This window comes from Lupinus angustifolius, chromosome LG18, assembly GCF_001865875.1.
Source record: "Lupinus angustifolius cultivar Tanjil chromosome LG18, LupAngTanjil_v1.0, whole genome shotgun sequence".
Taxonomy (NCBI): domain Eukaryota; kingdom Viridiplantae; phylum Streptophyta; class Magnoliopsida; order Fabales; family Fabaceae; genus Lupinus; species Lupinus angustifolius.
The window spans coordinates 14581170-14594357 of NC_032026.1; the positions used below are offsets into that span (position 1 = coordinate 14581170).

General features: G+C 38.4%; 1 protein-coding gene across 3 annotated transcripts in view; it reads left to right on the forward strand.

Annotated features, from left to right (window-relative positions):
• Window positions 1-13188, forward strand: part of LOC109332605 — a 53476-nt gene that overhangs the window by 31157 nt on the left and 9131 nt on the right. For all 3 annotated transcript variants that reach the window (XR_002105909.1, XM_019567589.1, XM_019567590.1), the window contains 7 exons: window positions 3888-4658; window positions 4978-5051; window positions 5154-5502; window positions 5582-5680; window positions 5764-5919; window positions 6518-6699; window positions 8031-8543. Coding sequence is in view for 2 of the 3 variants with exons in the window: in XM_019567589.1 (XP_019423134.1) it covers window positions 3888-4658; window positions 4978-5051; window positions 5154-5502; window positions 5582-5680; window positions 5764-5919; window positions 6518-6699; window positions 8031-8543 (2144 nt within the window). In the remaining variant the exon portion in view is untranslated. The remainder of the gene's footprint in view (window positions 1-3887; window positions 4659-4977; window positions 5052-5153; window positions 5503-5581; window positions 5681-5763; window positions 5920-6517; window positions 6700-8030; window positions 8544-13188) is intronic.

The following is a 13188-nucleotide window of genomic DNA, read 5'->3' on the forward strand; positions in this document are numbered from 1 at the left end:
ACTATCCTATGTCAGCTCACATTGTACATAGAGAACTTCCTTCTTTTTCAACTAAAGATGCAAAACGTGTTACCTGGTATCCTGACTCGAGTGCTACAAACCATTTAACTGCAGATGCTTCACTTGTTCATTAGCCAATTGAATCATTCAGTCATATGACCAGATATACATGGGTAATGGAACTGGAATCTCAATTCAAAGTGTTGGAAATTCTCATCTTCTCCTTTTAGTTCGAAAGTTTCTTTGTCTCTTAAAAACCTTCTTCTTGTTCCCTTAATCACAAAAAATCTTATTAGTGTTATACAACTTGCTAAAGACAACTTGTGTTATTTCGAATTTCATCCTAACACTTGTTTTGTGAAATCTCAGGATACTAATGAAATCTTACTTCAAGGGTCACTCACCAAAGAAGGACTCTATGCTTTCCATTGCCTTCTTTCCAGTCATCCTAAGTGTTCTCCTTCTACTTTTACTCTTACAACAAGTTGCACTGGTTTGCCTAACCCTATTACGTGGAATAAATCTAGTACTTTTTCTCTATGGCACAATAGGCAAGGCCATCCTCATTACAATGTTGTGAAGGACATTTTGACACAATGTGAAATTCCTTATATCAATAAAACTGATATTGACTTCTGTAATTCATGTTGTGTTGGTAAAGCTCATAAAATTCATTCACCTAGTTCCACTACACTTTGTCATTCTGCTTTTGAGCTAGTCTTTGTTGATTTATGGGGACCTGCCCCTGTTTACTCTGTTTCTGGTTTTAGGTATTATTTTTTCACAGTAGACTCACATTAAACACACATGGTTATTTCTATTAAAGTGAAATATTAACCATTTTTCAATTCTTTCTAAGGTATGTTCACACTCAATTCACTCATACAGTCAAGCTATACAGAGTGATTTAGACCCTTTAGGGCCTTTCTTAAGTCTTTTGGGATAGTGCATAGGATATGTTGTCTTCACACACATCACCAACAAGGCATTATTGAGCGCAAACATAGGCACGTAGTTGAGACTGGTTTAACCTTGTTGGTCCATTCTCATTTACCTATGACTTTCTAGGATCATGTCTTCATCACTACAGTCTATTTAATAATAGACTTCCATCAATCACACTCAGTCATAAGTTTCCTTATGAGCTGTTGCTTAAACAAATTCCAGATTACAAATTTCTTAAGGTGTTTGGGTGTGCTTGTTTTCCTCTGCTTAGACCCTTTACAAAACACAAACTGGATTCAAGAAGCTTTGGGTGCATTTTTCTGGGATACTCTTTAAGCCACAAGGGTTATAAATGTCTCTCAAAGGAAGGGAAAATTTACGTATCCAAAGATGTTATCTTCAATGAGTCTCATTTTCCTTCTATGTTTCATGTTTCTACCTTTGTTCATAATTCTGCCTCTAACAACTCCCAATCAACAACTGTGTTCACAAAATTTCATAATTTCGGTGGTCCTACTACATCTTCTCCTGTCCCTGACTTGTCTGCCTCTACCTCACTTACTCACTTAATGAATAACTCTCAGTTTGTTCCTGGGACATCCTCTAATCTCCCATCACCAATTTGTCCTGCATCCACTAATTTTGTTCCCCTACCATCTTCATCTCCCATTCATCTCTCCTTTTTTACCTATAGTCTATCTACACCAATAACATCTTCTACAATTCCAGATGACTCTTCTTCACCTATTCCATGTCATCTTATGCAAACCAGATCTAAATCTGATATTTTCAAAACCATTCATCCTAGTATTCATCTTACACATATTGAACCAACTAGTGCCAAAACTGCCCTCACTATTCCATCTGGCAGCAAGCTATGAAAGCAGAATATGATGCTCTCATGGCCTTAGATACTTGGACTTTGGTCCCTTTACCTCCTATGAAGCAAGCCATTAGGTGTAAGTGGGTCTTTAGAATAAAAGAAAACCTAGATGACACAATTAACAAGTACAAGGCAAGACTTGTTGCCAAAGGGTTTCATCAAAGACAAGGAGTGGATTATAATGAGACTTTTTCTCCTGTTGTGAAACCTGTCACAATCATAATACTCTTAACACTTGTCTCATATCACTGGATGATTGAGCAACTGGACATCAACAATGCCTTTCTCCATGGTTTTTTAAATGAAGAAGTCTACCTGATACAGTCTACTGGCTTTCAAAAGAGTGACAAGTCTCTTGTTTGCAAGTTAAACAAAGCTATCTATGACCTGAAACAGGCTCCTAGACAATGGTTTGAGAGATTGAAAGGTTCTCTCATCAAACTTGGTTTTCAAATAAGCAAGTGACAACTCCCTATTCTTTCAAAGCTCTCCATCTCAACACCTATACATCTTGGTCTATGTGGATGACATCACAGTCACATGGTCATCCTCTATCCTTGTTAAACAAGTTATCAAAGATCTCAGCAATACATTTTCCCTGAAACAGTTGGGTTCTTTGCACTACTTCCTAGGGATTGAAGTCAAGCACAAGAAAAATGGTTCACTATTTCTATCCCAATCTAAGTACATTAGGGATCTTCTTGACAAAGCAAATTTATCCGCTGCTAAAGCTAGCATTACTCCTATGGCTAGTAACTGCAAACTGACCAAGCATGGCACTGACTATTTTGAAGATCCCACCTTCTATTAAACAATTATAGGTGCATTGCAATATGCAACCATTACTTGACTAGACATCACCTATAGTGTCAACAAGGTCTGTCAATTCCTGGAAAAGCCCCTGGATTCTCATTGGACTGGTGTAAAACGAATTCTCAAATATCTTCAGGGCTCCACATCCATAGGTATATCCATCAATCCTGCCATTGGCCCATTTGATTCTAAACTGTCTCTTATGGCCTACTGTGATGCTGATTGGGCTTCTGATATGGATGACAGAAAATCAACCTCTGGGGCATGCTTATATCTAGGATCAAACTTGGTGACTTGATGGTCTAAGAAACAAAATATCATCTCAAGGTCTAGTACTGAAGCTGAGTATAGAAGCTTAGCCTTAGCCTCCCACGAATTGATGTGGATTGAATCTCTGTTACAGAATTGCAGATACCATTTACTAATCCTATTATTCTTTGTGACAATCAAATCATAGTGGCTATGTCTCACAATCTAGTTCTACATAATAGAACTAAACACATTGAATTAGATCTCTACTTTGTTAGGGATAAAATTCAAAACAAAATTCTTATAGTCAAGTATGTTCACTTTGAATTCCAAACAACTGACATATTAACTAAACCTCTTCCAAACAATCAATTCCTTACTTTAAGGAATCAACTCAGAGTTCAAGATTTTGGCACATTAAGCTAGTCCCCTAAAGTTCAGATGGGTATTTTAGAATAATGCATGTAGTTTAGTTCAGTTATCAATCTGTTGCATTTTAGTTAAGTAAAGTAACTGAGTTTGTTACTACAGTTACTTTACCATTTTACCCTCATTAGTTTTTCTATATAAGTAACTTTGTTACTCATTGTATTTCAAGTTTTTAATAATAAAAAGAATATCATCTTCTTTTCTCTTGTTATCTCTTCACTCTGGTTTTCAATTTCTTACATTAAAAGACTTACTTTATAACGAATCTGGTTCATGGTACGTGGTATTTGGAATTCGGTATGCGGTACGTAGGCCAAATAAGGGAACCATATGACTATGCTTGTTGGTCATTTATTTCAAACACTAGTAGAGAAAGGGATGTAAGGCCATTGGAAGTGTGATTTTTTTGTGTGGGTTTATGAATTGTGTGTAATACAAGATTTCTTCATCAGTGTTATCCCCGTGTATCGTTTAGCATCAGATTATTTGTTTCTTGACTTCTTTACAGGTGATAGCTCCGAGTGCTATACTTCTCTTATTCATTTATATTTTTACTTATGTAATTCAGGCTTTTCCCGAAATTGATCTACCACCAGGTTGGCAGTGGGTTGATGATTGGCATTTGGACATAAATTCTACGAATACTTCTGATGGCTGGATTTATGCTCCTGACGTGGAGAGTCTTAGCTGGCCTGAATCCTTTGGTCCAAGGGAATCTCCCAATTCGGCAAGGCAGAGAAGATGGCTAAGAAGCAGGAAGCTAGTAGCAGATGATCTTAACAACGAAATATCTGTTGGGCTACTGCAACCAGGAGAAACTACTCCACTTCCTTTATCTGGTTTGTCACAAACTGTACAATATTTCTTGCAGTTAAGGCCTTGGACTTCAGCAAACCCCAGTGAGTACTCTTGGAGTTCTGTAGTGGACAGACCTAGTTACCCAGAGGATGCTGGTATGGGGAAGCAATGTTCAAATTTATGTGTTTCAGCTCTTTCAGAGTCAGAGGAGCTATTGTGCTGCAGCGAGATCCATGGAACCTCAGTTGGCTTTCACAAATTGTGGTTTTGTGTAAGCATACAAGCAACTGAGATCGCAAAAGATATCCATTCTGATGCTATTCAGGATTGGTGTTTAGTGATCAAATCTCCGCTTCTAATCAGCAATTATCTTCCCCTTGCTGCTGAATACTCTGTTCTTGAAATGCAATCCAGTGGCCACTTTCTTGCATGCTCAAGAGGAGTGTTTTTGTCAGGAAAAACTGTTAAGATATACAGTGCTGATATTAGGAGCCCTTTGTTCTTATCCTTGCTTCCACAAAGAGGTTGGCTTCCCATACATGTAAGATACAGGCCTGTCAGTTCCTTTGTGTTTTCTGTTTCGTTGACTTGGGGCATGTTTGGTAAACAACTTAATTAGGGTTTATTCAATGAACTTTTTCGAATATAAAAAGAGTTGATTTTCATAAGCTTCTCTGATGAAGCTAAAAAGAGATGATAGGAAGGTCATGCTATTTTCGTATACTATTTTCTTAAGCTTATTTTCATAAGTTATTCTTATGATCCTAAATTAGCTGTCTAAGGTCTTTCAAACACCCACTGGTCATTTTTGTTACATTGTATTATGCTATTGATTCTTCACACTTTTTTCCCCTGAACAGGAGGCTGTTCTTATATCCCACCCTCAAGGAGTTCCGTCAAAAACAATTGGTTTGAGAAGTTCAATATCTGGAAGGTTGTGAAGTTATGGATGGCTAAGTTTTAACAAATTTAGCGAAATTTTTATTGAGTAGGTTAATTTGCACCAAACCCATCTTATATGCCTTGTTATATGCAGGGTTATCCAAATCATTCTTGAACAGAACTACGACAAAGAACGCCCCTTGCTGGCTAAAACAATTAGGGTCTATGCTCCTTGTTGGTTAGGAGCAGCTAGATGTCCTCCACTGACATTCAGGATTCTGGATATGTCAGGAAAAAGACGTATTCCAAAGATTGCCTCCCACTCTCTCAGTGACAAGAAAAATGGATTAATCATTGAAGAAATAACTGACGAGGAAATTTATGATGGCTACACAATTGCATCTACTCTAAACTTTAATACGTTAGCCCTTTCGGTGGCTATTGCACAATCAGGAAATGAGCATTTTGGACCTGTTCAAGATCTTTATCCTCTTGGTGATATGGTAATGTCAATACTTATTTGCTGACTGGTAGAAGAAATTGCAGTGGTTTTCAAAAAACTTAACTTCTTTTTATCCTCAGGATGGCTCGTTAGATATATATGCATATGATGGTGATGGCAATTGTTTGCGGCTTTTTATTTCTACGAAACCGTGCCCCTATCAGTCTATCCCGACAAAGGTTGTTACAGAAGCTCAAACTTAGCATAAATTTTATGAAGTAGTCAATTTGTAATACTTGTGTATTTGTGGTTGTTGTTGCAGGTAATATCAGTTCGGCCATTTATGACTTTCACAAATAGACTTGGTCAAGATATATTGATCAAGTTGAGCACTGAAGATTCACCAAAGGTTTTGCATGCTTCTGATTCAAGGATATCCTTTGTGTGTCGTGGGATTGGCGGACCTGAAAAACTCCAGGTTGGCTGTTGATATATTGCTGCAATAATTTGTCCTGTTTAATTTGTTCTACATTTATCATTCTGGATATACAAATAGAAAACTTGTTCAGTTTCAAATTATGACTTGTAAGTATTGTTATTCATGTTGTGCTCATAATTTTGTCATTGAGTAAATCTGAAATCATGGGATTCTGTTACTGTTTTTTACCTGATGTTGATCTGATCACATCAGTGTAAAACCACATTATTTTAAATTATTAATTAATAATAAAAAGGGCGTATTCAATTTTTATATGGTTACACATGAAGGTTTGTAATTATCTAAAAAAAGATAGGCCACAGATTTCATTATGCTACAGTATTTCAAATTTGAGTGATTATTCAGAGTTTAATTATTAAGTTAAAGTGCACTGCCTAGTTGTTGGGAGCTTCGTTTTTTTTATGTTTTATATCTGTGGATGATTTTGGTCCTCCAATCCTTTTTACTTCTATCTTGTTTATTTATCTAATGAAATCTCTTCTTTTATACAAAAAGGAAAAGAAAGATTACTAATTAGAAACATGACAGTGCAATCACCATGTGGTATTAATGGTGTAAACATTTTCTCTACTTTTAGGTGAAACTGGATGATACCAATTGGTCATTTCCCCTTCGAATTTCAAGAGAGGATACAATTTCTGTTGTTTTGAGGACACATGATGGTACTCTTAAATTTTTGAGAACTGAAATTCGTGGATATGAAGAAGGGTCCCGTTTCATTGTGGTGTTCCGCCTTGGATCAACTGATGGTCCTATGAGGTACTGATATGCATGTATGCACTAGTGAAGTCATATTACTTATATGATCGCTTTCGCTTTCTTGATATTATATGATATTGGATTGATTCGGTGTGTGTGAAATACAAAGCACTGCTACCTATTTTTTATGCTAATAATTAGGTCAATTTCTAGTATATTGCTATTAGTACATGCCTAAGCGCACTAATATTATGGACTGTTAGCCTAATTAAATAATAAAGTCTATTGAGAGCTAAGATAAGAAATCCTAATTCTGCTTCCTTGGTTAAATATGATTACACACTATAAATGGTCGTAAGATATCCTTGAGATATTATTAAACATTTTGAATATTTTACATTGTTAAGTTTCCTCCTTGTGAGCTGGGTGCCACATATTCAAATAATGGAAACAACCTCTCCAATTGTAGGAGGTAAGGCATGTACATTTAGCCTCCCCAAACTCCTCCAGGTGGGAGCAACCTGCTTTGGGCCACCCTTTGTTATTCTTAGACATTCTAACAACACTTATTGTTCATTTGATTGATTTTTCGTTTTTCACTTTATGAATGTGATGCAACCAATACTTGGACATGGCAGCACATGTAGCTTCATTAATTCTATTAATAATAGCATTGTTGGGCCTCAGCGCACTGATTGATGAAATTTGGAGTGCAGGCCTTCAGTTGGCCAAATGCTGAATTTTCACCGGACCCCAACCTGAAATGTGCAAGCCTGATTTTAGCTGGTTTTGGCCTGTAATTAGATTAGGACATAGTTCATTGGCCCAACTGGTATTTTTAATTGGTTATTTACATTTTCCCATTTTTACAAGTAGCGGTGCAAAATATTTTTTCTCTCATGCTAATATGTTCTTTGGTGTAAGTTTGTCTTGTGACCTAGAGGTCACATGTTCAATCCTGGATATAGCCACTACACTAGTAGGGCTAAAAGTGCATATATTTACTCTCCTTAGATCCCACCAGATGAGAGCATTATGCATTGGGTTACTAGTCTACTACTATGTTCTTTGATATTGTATATTTTTTGTAAAGGACAAAGTTATTAGCAATAAGTGCTAGAAAGTAAATGTGTTAATTCTTGTATTGTTTTTCATGGGGTCATCATTTAATATACATGTCATGGAATTTACATGAATACACTGGTTTGTCTCTAATAAATTCTGTCAAACATATTAGTTTGTCATTTACACCAGTCTATAGCTTTTACCTGTAAATATATCCGGATGTAAGAGAACATACATATGCAAATATACATTATATATTGCACCAATATCCGAGAAACTCGTGTGAATATGTTCTTTGTGCTAAAAGCTAACTTTGCTTAAAACAGAATTGAGAACCGAACAGCAAACAAGGTGCTTCACATTCGTCAGTCCGGGTTTGGTGAAGATTCCTGGATTCAGTTGCAACCTCTTTCAACAACAAATTTTTCTTGGGAAGATCCATATGGCGATAAATTTTTAGATGCTAAGCTTGGTGCTGATGATATCACTGCAATTTGGAAACTTGATTTGGGAAGGAGTGAATTATGTTCTGCAGAGTTTGGATTGCAATGCCATGTTATTCACGGGGGAGACATAATGGTTGTGAAGTTCAGAAATAATAGGATGCTAAATTCAAGTTCAAATGAAGAACTCAGAGACCCAATGCCTAGCGGAAGTAGGGGAGTTTCTGGAGTTCAGGCTGAGATGCAGAACAGTGCTACACCTTTCGAGCTTTTAATTGAGCTGGGAGTGGTTGGGATTTCCATTGTGGACCATAGACCAAAGGAGCTCTCCTACTTATACATGGAAAGGGTTTTCTTATCATATTCAACTGGCTATGATGGTGGAAGGACAAGCAGGTTACAGTTTCTATTTCACCACTTTTAATATCATAATCCTTTTTGGGTTTTGAGCGGATCAGCTATGCAAGAGGGTGCTTATATGGTCTTACACTTAATCTCTTCGATTTATTCTATATATGTGGTACATTTTTCATTGATGTTGCAGGTTATGTGCCACGTTGAAATACATGGCATGTATTAGAGAATAACAATTAGTTATTCTTATATTTCTTATGCTGAGTGAATTGGGTTATTGTCACATGCTCAATAACTCAATTAATCACATGCCTAATTTAGTTGTTAGGTTGTTAGTTCAGTAACTAACTTATGTTAGTTACTGATTTCCTCTTTCTGTTTTGCTATCTCTTATTTAAAGAGATAAGCCTTCTTCTTTGTAATTCAAGTTTTAGAATTAATCAATAAAGTTTTGAAGCATATTCGTCTTCTTATCTTTTTACATGGTATCAATCGCCCTTATGGCCTCTGCCACTGATCCTTCATCACCACCACCCTCCCATTCCTCTGCTCCTCCAATTCAAGCAGTTTCTCCTTCTCTCTCTCTTCCTATTCCCTCTACCAAACTTAGTGAGAAAAACTACCTCACTTGGTGCCAATTCATGGTCTCTGTTCTCAAGTCAAACAGGGCCATTAGATTCATTCACCCTACTGAAATTCCACCAAAATACCTATCTGAATTTGACTGCACTCACCATCACATTAACCCCTCTTATCTCAGCTGGGAGGAACAAGACCAGACTGTGTTTGCTTGGATTCTTAATTCCATTTCTGAATCTCTTCACGCAAGAGTCATTGGCTGTACCTCATCCACTCAATTATGGGATGAACTTCACTCTTTCTGCAATGCACACACAAAGGCTAGAAGCAGACAACTAAGGGCTCAACTGCGCAACATTTCTCAAGGCAACAACACCATCTCAGAATACTTCTCAAGCATCAAATGCATCACTGACTCTCTAGCCTCTATTGGCACACCTATCTCAACTATTGAACACATAGACTACGTTCTTGATGGATTGGGTGAGGACTTTCAAACTGTCATCACTGCTATAGAAAGCCAAATTAACCCACCCTCCATTAATGACCTTGAGCAATTTCTCTTGACCTTTGAGTCAAGACTCATCAAGAATAAGCATAAAGCAGTTTCTGATGCCCTTTCTGCCAATATTGCCACTATCCCTACCTCACATCAATCCACTGACTCCACTTCAACCCCTTCACACTTTAATCCCAACCTTCCACCTACAACTTCTCCTCCTAACCACAGATTTGAGTCTATCCCTAACTCTTTCTCTAATGGATCAAGGGGGGGTCGTTCCAACAGAAGATTCACAAGATTCAATAGAGGTTCAAGAAACCCAAATGGGTATGGCAGTAGCTTCTTCTGTACTCACTGCAACAGACCTGGTCATGATTTAGCTTGGTGCTATTTTGCACCTTACAATATTCCCAACCCTTACCCTGCCTATCACTTCTCCAAAGGACCAAGACCTGACCACAATTCCTACAGACCCACCACTTCCCACAATGGCCAAAATTACTCTCCTAATACCACACCATATTACCCCTACTACCACACTCCTATGCCTAATCTTAAACCAACTATGCCTCGCTACACATTCCCTGGGCCTCCTCATCCTCACAATTCAACCTACCCACCCTATGCTATGAATGTCAGCACTGGAGCATCAGATCCTAAGCACTCTTTATGGTTTCCAGATTCAGGTGCCACCAACCACATCACCTCAGACCCTACTCTGGTTCACCAAATAGCAGAACAGTTTGGACCTGAACATCTTTACATGGGTAATGGCACAAAAGAACCTATTTCTTGCAGTGGAACAAGCACTTTCCCCTCCCCTTTACACCCTCATCTGTCTTTATCTTTACATAAACTTCTTCTTGTGCCTACTATTACTAAAAACCTAATCAGTGTCTCCCAATTTGCTAAAGATAATAACTGTTATTTTGAGTTTCACCCTAATCACTGTTTTGTCAAATCACAGGGTTCTAACACTATTCTCCTCAAAGGCTCCCTTACCTCTGAGGGTCTCTATGCCTTCCAGAACCTGTTTCCAAAAAAGACAGCCTGCTGTGCCTCAATTCCTACTCCAACTGGACAGTTCAAGTCCCAGTCCCCTATATTAGATAGTCCTACTTCTATGCATTTTTCTACTGATTTCTTGTGGCATTGTCGTTTAGGACATGCTCACACCTCTGTTGTAAACACTGTCCTTTCTGCTTGTAATATTTCTCATTCAAATAAAACTGTTCCTAATTTTTGCAATGCATGTTGTTATGGCAAGTCTCATAGACTTCACTCTCCTACCTCCATCACCACTTACTCTAATGCTTTGGATTTACTTTACTTAGACCTATGAGGCCCCTCACCAGTAATCTTTGAGTTTGGTTTTAAATACTATCTTTCTATTGTAGATGCCAAAACCAAACATACTTGGATATTTTTACTTAAACAAAAATCTGAAACCCTTACCATCTTCAAAAATTTTACCAAACTGGTTCTTACTCAGTTTAACAAACACATCAAGGCTGTTCAAACTGATGGAGGGGGAGAATTCAGACCATTCACTAACTACCTATCCACCCTAGGCATCCTCCACAGATTGTCCTGCCCCCACACTCATCATCAACAGGGCACAGTGGAAAGAAAACACAGACACATAGTTGAAACAGGCCTGACTTTATTAGCTCATGCTGGCCTACCTCAATCATTCTGGGAATATGCCTTCACTACTGCTGTGTACCTCATCAACAAACTACCCTCTGCCACCCTCAACAATAAATCACCTCACTTCCACCTATTTGGATCTGCTCCAGATTATACAGCCTTGAGAGTCTTTGGTTGTGCTTGTTTCCCTCTACTCAGACCATACAACACCCACAAGCTTGACTACAAGACAACTGAATGCACTTTCTTAGGGTATTCATCTATGCACAAAGGATACAAATGTTTATCCAAGGATGGAAGATTGTACATCTCCAAGGATGTTAAATTCAATGAATCAGCTTTTCCCTTCAAAAACAGTTCCATACTTGGCTCCCCCAACATCATTGATCATTTGTCACCTTCTCTAACTCAATTACCTAACCACATCCATACCTCTCCCACCAACCTAGCACCAAATCCTACTCATTCAGTAACCTCATATACCCAACCTAATCCTCCCTTATCACCTACCCTACATCCTACTACTGAATTCTCACACTCTAGCCATAACCAAGTTACTTCACCCTCCTTTGACTTACCCTCACCCACTGTATCCAGTCCTTCCTCCTTTACTTCTCTACCTCCACCTCCTCCTTCTCATCCTATGACAACCAGATCTAAGGATGGCACCAGTAAGTCTATTTTACCCAGTCTTGCAAGCCTCTTCTTGGCTCACACTGAACCCTCTACTCCCAAAGAGGCTCTTCTCAATCCAGTTTGGAAGGCAGCCATGCAGGAAGAATTTGATGCACTGCAAAAGCTAGGCACTTGGTCCCTAGGTGCCTTACCTCCTCATAAGAAGGCCATTGGGTGCAAATGGGTATTTAGGGTTAAGGAAAATCCTGATGGTTCCATTGCCAAGTACAAAGCCAGACTTGTTGCTAAGGGATTTCATCAAATTCCTGGAATTGACTACAATGAGACATTTTCCCCTGTCATCAAACCTATCACTATCAGAATCCTCCTCACCTTAGCTGTCACTTATGTTTGGTCCATTCAACAACTAGACATCAATAATGCCTTCCTAAATGGTGCTCTTCATGAGGAGGTATATATGACTCAACCTATTGGCTTTCATAATGGTGACAAGAACACTGTGTGCAGATTACACAAGGCCTTATATGGTCTCAAACAAGCTCCTAGGCAATGGTTTGAGAAATTCAAGAGCACTCTCCTTCATTTAGGATTTCAGCCCAGCAAATGTGATAATTCTCTATTCATCTCTCTCACCAATACCTACCAACTGTTTGTTCTAGTCTATGTTGATGACATAATCATCACTGATACTTCAACCTCAAAAATATCTGCCCTTGTGGACAAACTCAGCACTGCCTTTGCTCTTAAGAAACTAGGTAACTTGGACTATTTTCTGGGCATTGAAGTTAAACATATCAGGGATGGCACTCTGTTTCTCACTCAAACTAAATACATCAGAGACCTGCTCAGCAAAGCTTCTATGGAATCTGCCAAGCCTAGTCTCACCCCTATGGCAACCACTTGCAGGCTTACAAAAACAGACTCAAGAGCCTTTGATAACCCTACTATGTACAGGTCAATAGTTGGAGCTCTTCAATATGCCACTATTACAAGACCTGACTTGGCTTATAGTGTTAATAGGGTATGCCAATTCATGAGCAATCCTCTGGAACAACATTGGGTTGCTATCAAGAGGATCCTAAGATATCTACAAGGCACTCTTCATCTTGGCCTGCATCTCAAACCTGCTGCTTCTCATTCCTCTATTCATATCAAACTCACAGCTCTATGTGATGCAGATTGGGCCACTGACCTTGATGACAGGAAGTCCATTTCAGGGGCTTGTTTATTTGTTGGTCCTAATCTAGTTACTTGGTGGTCCAAGAAGCAGCAAACAATCTCCAGATCCAGCACTGAAGCTGAATACAGGAGCCTTGCTCT